Source organism: Paroedura picta, chromosome 5 (genome assembly GCF_049243985.1).
Source record: "Paroedura picta isolate Pp20150507F chromosome 5, Ppicta_v3.0, whole genome shotgun sequence".
Lineage (NCBI taxonomy): Eukaryota > Metazoa > Chordata > Lepidosauria > Squamata > Gekkonidae > Paroedura > Paroedura picta.
In genome coordinates, this window is record NC_135373.1 from 106,515,174 (window position 1) to 106,522,758 (window position 7,585).

At 52.3% G+C, this 7,585-nt stretch overlaps 1 protein-coding gene across 2 annotated transcripts in view; it reads right to left on the reverse strand.

Moving 5' to 3' along the window:
* The window catches only part of CHST11 (carbohydrate sulfotransferase 11), a 232,782-nt gene extending 229,885 nt beyond the window's left edge, over positions 1-2,897 (reverse strand). The window contains exon 1 of one of the 2 annotated variants that reach the window (XM_077339725.1): positions 2,446-2,897. In XM_077339725.1, the coding sequence (XP_077195840.1) occupies positions 2,446-2,563 (118 nt within the window). In that variant the 5' untranslated portion in view covers positions 2,564-2,897. The remainder of the gene's footprint in view (positions 1-2,445) is intronic. The other variant, XM_077339726.1, reaches the window with a different exon arrangement.
* Between the last annotated feature and the right edge of the window lie 4,688 nt (positions 2,898-7,585).

Here is a 7,585-nt window from a genome sequence, read left to right on the forward strand (position 1 = left end):
CACTCAAGTTGATTTTGAACTCGGCACTCAGGGGAAGGGATAGGAAGAATAAACAACAGGGAGTCATGTCAACCAATGTCATGTACATAAGAGCTCTAGTCCAGTTATGAATGAGCACTGCTTGTTCATACTGGAGGATGTTTATGTCTTGAATCTCAATATTTCCAGCATTACTGCTTCTGTGGCTCACGACTTCAGGTGTTCCTAAGACCTCTTGATTCATGGGCATGCTTTAGCAGTATCTATGGGCCTTCGCCTGCAAACAATCCAAACTAGATTATCCAGGGAGACTATAATTTGCTGCTAGCCTTCAATATAAGTGACCCTGAAAGCACAGATGGACTTGGAGAAGAGAAAGCTGTGTGCAACAGCAGCCTGGAGTGCTTCACATGCACCTTAGAGAGCAAAAGACCAGTGTGATTCCATTACAACGTATTCAGGATCAGCACCTCCAAGTTATTTGTTTCTTTAACTAGTTAAGGAACATTGAGGTGGGTAGCTGGGTTGGTCTGAAGTAGCAGAACAAAAATTGAGTCCAAAGGGACCTTTAAAACCAACAAAGTTTTATTCAAGGTGCACTCTTGAAGGTGCCTTTGGACTCAAATTTAGTTAAGGCACCAAATCCATCTACAGAGCAGACCAAGATTCAAGTCTAGGGGCACCTTAGAGATCAACAAGATTTCAGTAGTCAGACCTCAAAAATCTTGCTGCTCTGGACTGGTACCGGATTCAAGTCTCATTTTTCTGCAGAACAACACGGTCACCCACCTGAAACAGCCCTGGGCAATGAATCACTATCCAAATTAATAGCTATGAAATCGACACACAGAACAGAAGGCTGGCAAGACTGTCTAAAGCAGAGGCAATCAACCTGTGGTCCTCCAGATGTCCATGGACTACAATTCCCATGAGCCCCTGCCAGCAAATTGTAGTCCATGGACATCTGGAGGACCACAGGTTGACTACTCCTGGTATAAAGTACACTTTTTCACACTGTAATGGTGGAAACAAGTGGCAAGATTTTTAAAAATTAATTTAAAAGTAGACAGCTGCCAAAGAGCAGGAATAGCTATGCGGTTCAGGATATAAGACAATAGTTCTCCCCCCCCCCTCCCAGTGATTACACTGTATGGTGGGAAATACAAATTCAGATTACTGAACAGCTACACACGTTTTAGAAAAGCAGCCTAGGCGGTACCGGGACGCACATGCCCAACTCTGCAACTGCACTTTAGGAGGCAATCCTGTGCAGGTGTGCCTGGAAACCAGCCCCGCTTTAGTCAAGGGGTCGGACTCCCAGGAAAGGAAAGACGCCTGAGGACAGCCCCGGCGGAGACTGAGGAAGCGCAGCGCTTGGAAGGCCACGGCTTGGCAGCCGGAGACCCCAGCAGGGACCGGACGACCCCCCGCCCAAATCCTCAGGGGGGCTGAAGCCCGCGGGCGGGAAGGGCCCGATCCTGAGGAGCGAGCTCTTCGGGCGCCTCGTTCACCCCGAGAGCGACCCCCGACGAGACGCGCCGCAGCCGCCGGGAAAGGGCGCGATCCGCGATCTGCTCCTCAGTCCTGCCCTCGGCCGGAGCCTCTTGGCCGGGCGGGGAGGAGCGGGGGGTGTCCGCGGCAGCCCCCAGCAGGGGGAAAGAGCCGGCGGAGCGGGAGGCGCCCGCTGCCCCTCCCGCTCCGCCACGCCAATCCGGCCGCCGAAGAGCAGCCCGCCCCGCACGGGCTCCACCTGCCCCCGCCGCCAGGGACCCGGCAGGGAGGCCGGGGCCACACGTCCCGCTCCAGCCCTCCAGCCTCGCGCTCCCCGCCCCGGGGCTCCCCCTCTCCTCCGGCCACTCGCGGAGCGACTCAGGCGGCGGCCTCGCCCTTCCCCTGCCCGAGACGGCCGCGCCGTGCTCTTTTTGCCCGCCACCCCCGGGATCCACGCCGCTCCCTGGCCGCCTGGCTCCTCGAGGCGGACGACAAGGCTTCCCGGCGCGCACGAAACTGCCTTCCTCCGCCCTGCCTGGAAGGGGGCACTAGTCGGGGGGGGGGATCTTCACTCCTACTTCGCAGGGCGCGGAAGGGGCTGCTGGGGGCGATTCCGGAGCCAGGCGGCGAGAGGGCGCTCCCCGAGCAGGTGGGCGTGCGCTTCGCCGGCGCCGGCCAGAAAGTCTCGGGCTGGCGTCTGGGCTCGCCTTCAAGGTTGATGCCGCTGCAGCGGCGCGCCTGGGCGCTCCTCCAGCGCCTGCCGCCACATGGGCCGGCCGGCCGGCGGGACCCGAGAGCCCGCTGCGCCCCGGCAGCCCCCGCCCGCCCAGCCGGGACCTCCGTCTCCAGGCTCCCTCCGCGGGGCACTTCCCCGCCGCTCTCGAGCGCCCATCTGGCCTCCCCGGCCCCGCCGCCGCCGCCGCTCGGTCCCCGCCGGAAAAAGCCAAGGCAGCCGGGATGCCGCCGCCGCCCTACCTGGATGCAACATACTTTGGAAATAGAAGATGACCAGGGCGAAGGATCCCAGGCAAGTGACCAGAACCATGCGGCAGATCTTGTTCATCCTCATCACTTCCAGCAGCGCCTGCTTCATGGCTTTGTCCCGGGCACCGGGGTCGCCGGGCGCAGCCCTCCGCCGACTTCTTCCAAGAGTTGCAGCGCGGGCGGGCGGCGCGGAGGAGCCGGAGCGCCCCCTCGTCAACGGCGATCCGCTCCGGGGAAGCCGGCGGGCGGGTGGGGCGGGCGGGTGGGCGGCAGCGGCTGCCTGCCTGCCTCCTCCTCCTCCTCCTCCCTGGGCGACCGCTCTGGAGGATGCCTCGGGCAGCCGCTCGCCAGCGCTACTTCATTCGGCTGCGAGAGAGTCCTCGCCTGGGAGCCGCCACTCGACGCCGCAGCCGGGGGGGAGACGAAAGACGAAGCGTCTGCGCACAAAGCGGAAGGCAAGGGCGAGCGCCGGCAGCGGCAGCGGATCGCACAGCCTCCCTCCACCCTCCGGGAGAAATGGTCGCGCCCGGCTCTTTCTGGAGATGTTTCCCCCCCTCCTCGGTTCCTCCGCGGTCCTAAAGCCCCTCTGGGTTTCCTCCTGGGGATGCTCTTGCGGATGCTGCACAGGGACCGGGCGGAGGAGGATGCACGCCCTTTCCAAAAGGAGCCACGGCCCAATCCCCATCCCTTGGCCGAGAGGTCAAAAGGATGCCAAGAGGACGCTGGCTGTGACCTTCCGAGGAACGAAGGCATCGTAGGAGAATGGAAAGCCAGAAGATGGCCTTCGTCCTATCTGGAGGCTCTAATGAGCGCCCGGATTTTAAGAAATATCAGATCAAAAGCAGGCCCCGCGAGGTTTCAAGGGACTTACTCTCAAGTAGGCATGTACAGAATAGTAGATGAGGGGGGGGGAGCTAGTGCTTTCCAAACATTTCACATCAGAGAAACCTTATTTTTCCGGAATGAAAATCAAAGGCAGGTCTCGCTCTTTCAGAAAGCGGACTCATGCGGTTCAAGAGCAATTGTTGGGAAGCGAAATCTACCTCCTGGGACTCCACATCAGCCAAACCTTCAGTGATTGGTTCCGGACTGGAACAGAGCTGGGACAACTGGATCCCATTCAGAGTTAGGGTGCCCCTGGCAGTTGTCTTCAGTGGGCTCTTTCTCCTGCTGTGCTCAGCCGGTAAGACCTTCTTCCCAATCCCTGCCATCTGTGCCCTCACCAGAAGAAGTGACATGGGACATAGCCAAAGGCAGGGGCTTTTCAGTGGTGGCACCTTGCCTTTGACATGCCTCTCCCTTGAAGCTAACCTTTCTCCTTCTGTCCTGTCTTGTGGGTGCCAGGGCCAAAGCATTTCTTTTTACTCAAGGTTTTAACTAAAGGGCTCCATTTTTAATAGCTGTTTTTATGGGCTGCTTCTAACCTCAAAGGTATTTTATAGATAATTTTTAAGCTGTGCTTATGCTGCATTTATGACCTAGTAGGTTCTCTATTGTTTTAATTACTTGTTTAAATATCAATAATTTTATCATTGTTCCTTTTATGACTGTGTGTGGCTTTTCCAGACTTGCTCAAAGTGACATAAATTTTCTAATTTTTTAAAAAATCATCTGATGCATGGCACATAAGTACTGAAAATTTTTTACTAGGCTATCAGCAGCTTCCACCCCACCATGAATCAATCATTAGCAGTTTTCTAGACACCACTGTACACCAGTTATTTGAAAGAGTGCCTTCTATGCAGACCTGCCTGAGCTCTGATATATCAAGGAGAGAACCTTCTTGCCTTCTTACAGGAAACCTACAACAAGCCTCCAGCCAGCATCCCAAAGACACAAAACAATCCATTGTTTGTGTTCCAGCTGCATTTCCAAATTCCAATCCCTCTGACTGAAATTCTCATTTGCAGGGTCTACAACAGACATTTTTGGAATTACAATGCCCTCCTGATGTAGCAAGGCAATAGATCAACAAAGCCAGAATGATGCCAAGGGATGACCTGCTTCAAAATGCACACCACTGGTAGTCACACATAGGTCTTATCTCAAACCTGTTCAACTCATTGTTGACCTGCAAGAGCCAGTTTGGTGTAGTGGTTAGGAGTGCGGACTTCTAATCTGGCATGCCAGGTTTGATTCTGTGCTCCCCCACATGCAGCCAGCTGGGGGACCTTGGGCTCGCCACGGCACTGATAAAGCTGTTCTGACCAAGCAGTGATATCAGGGCTCTCAGCCTCACCCACCTCACAGGGTGTCTGTTGTGGTGAGAGGAAAGGGAAGGTGACTGTAAGCCACTTTGAGCCTCCTTCGGGTAGGGAAAAGCGGCATATAGGAGCCAACTCTTCTTCTTCTTCAGTAATATTGGGGGGCTCTCAACATAGGGGGATCAGATCCATTTCTCTGGACATGAAATCACCACTCTTAACCCCTACACCACTCTCCCTGGCCCTTTTGTTTGTTGCTACACCAACACTTTCATAGGTAGAAGTTGGGGGGTTTTTTTGGGGGGGTGTTGCCCCTTTGGCCAAAACAGATTGCCTGTCCTTGGCCCACAGCCTTGGTTGCCAATCCATGCCACCCGTGAAGACACATTTCTTTATATTGCCATCCCAAGCAGAGTTATGCCCTTCTCAGCCCACTGAACTCAATAGATGTAGAAGGGTGTAACTCTGCTTAGGAATGCGGTGCACAGGCAAAATTCATCCTTCTCTCTATCAACAAAATCCTTTGATCTGGTCCTGCAGCAACGAGAATGCAAAACACATTTTAAAAATACAACAAATGCATCTTGTATTATAATAGATGCTTGGAGAGGAGATCCAAACATTGTTACTTTTTTGATGAATTCCTCTAGGACGTTTCCCTATGGCATAATGAACCAGTGCTGCCTGTTTCCTGCTGCCTCCAGTGTGGAATAAACAATACTGCTACAGGTGATAATGAAATAAAAACATAACTGAGGAAGTTACTCTTTGTGACATCCATTCATTAAAGGCTCATACATTAGATCAGGCTTTCACAACCAGGCTTTCTTGAAGCGCTAGGGCAGGGGTAGTCAAACTGCGGCCCTCCAGATGTCCATGGACTACAATTCCCATGAGCCCCTGCCAGCAAATGCTGGCAGGGGCTCATGGGAATTGTAGTCCATGGTAATCTGAATGTCCGCAGTTTGACTACCCCTGCCCTAGGGTTTCATGACAGCCCTGGAAGTGTTTCTCAAACGGGTGGGAGATATCTTTTAAATATATTTTCTAAATTTGTTAAAACATTTATTGGGTAATATGATGATACATGGTTATGTCAACCCACCCACCCCACTCCCCAAATAGCCAATGATGGGCCTGGAGGGAAAGGGCCCCAGATGGGCTTGCGCACAGTGATGCTTCCCAACCATATTCTGCACAATTGCATCACTTCTGGGGTTTCTTGAAGCCTGAAGAACGTTTCAGGGGGTTCTCAATGGTAAAAATGTTGAGAAAGGCTGAATTAGATGTTCCATGTGGAAAGCATATCAGACGACTGAATCCAAGAGTAGCCGGGTGGTGCAGGGGACACAAAAGTCACATCTGTGGCCATTAGAGACCAGGCCAGTCAATAAGCATGAGCACTTCAAGACACAGACAAAATGCTTGCCAAGCTCTGTCACTGTTCATTTCCTCCTTTGCACAGAGCTCCTTTGCCATTTTTCCATTGCATTTGCCAGTCCAGGACACCTTTTACAATTTGACAATGTTGGAGTCAGGCTAATTGAAGTGTGGCTTTCTAGAGACGCCAAGGCAGCTGTTCGGCATGTTCTTCCATCCATGCCAGCTTTAACCTGCTTGCAATTAATTGCATTCAATATTATGGCATCGTTAATTCTTTCTTTTGGCAAGGAGTCTTGTCCAAAAGTGGCACGTTTAACTCCCGCCCAAAATGGTCCCTTTGTTTACCAGCCAAAAAGTTGCAGTTCTCATTCCACAGACTGACCCAGGCCAGAATTAGATGTGATGGCAGACGCAGAGCTGCCGCTGAAAACTGGGAGTCTCACATCTTGCAGGTAGGTGTGATACGGTATCCTGGGTCACTTTTCCTACTTCTACCCACAAGAGACAAAGGATACAGTGGCATGAGGATAGGGGTAGCCCTATGTTGGAACACAACGCCACCCTGATGCATTTATTTATTTATTGTATTTATATACCGCCCTCACCTGAGGCTCAGGGTGGTTTACATAAAACGCAGAAAACAGTACATGGAATTTCGTTTTTCATAATAATAATATTAACATCAAACTATAACAGAGGTAAACTATAATATATCATAACAATGCAAACAGGTCCAGAGCAGAACACATGGGTTGATTTCTGGGAGGGAGGGAGCAGGGGCCCTGTAGATGTTGCTGGTCACCTGGGCCTAGTCTGCACACAATAGATAATGCACTTTCTATGTACTTTTCGAAGTAGATTTTCCTGTTCCGCACAGGAAAATCCAGCTGCCAAAGCACAATGAAGCTGCATTATCCTTTGTGTGCGGAATGGGCCCTGAAATGCCTGGTGGAAGAGCCCTCTTTTGCAGGCCCTGCGGAACTGTTTTAGCTCTCATATTTTGTATAACTAGACATTATTGGAAGGAGAGAAGGGGAAGAAACAGGGCTTCTCATTTAGAAGGCAGCCTTGTGTCTGCCATAATGCCTAGTTCTGGCACCAGACTGGATGATCTATAACAAGAGCTAATCATTACCTTTAAAAATAAACAAACAATCTGGTGTTTGTTGCCAGGCCTGGTTTAAGCATTTGTGGAGCCTGTAGCGCCAGAGTCAGTTTAAGGATTCACGGGGCCTTAGCAGAGCACAACTGGTGCTGTTATTCGTGCAGCAGCAGCAGAGCAACCTTACCAGGGAAGCAATTGCCAGATTCTTTTTCCCATTCTTGCAGTCCGTAAGCCACATATGAAGACCCCCAAAGAATCACAGTATGAAGGCCCCTACCCATACAGCACCATAGGGCCCTAGGATAAAGAAGAAGAAGAAGAAGAGTTGGTTCTTATATGCCGCTTTTCCCTACCCGAAGGAGGCTCAAAGCGGCTTACAGTCGCCTTCCCATTCCTCCCCCCACAACAGACACCCTGTGGGGTGGGTGAGGCTGAGAGA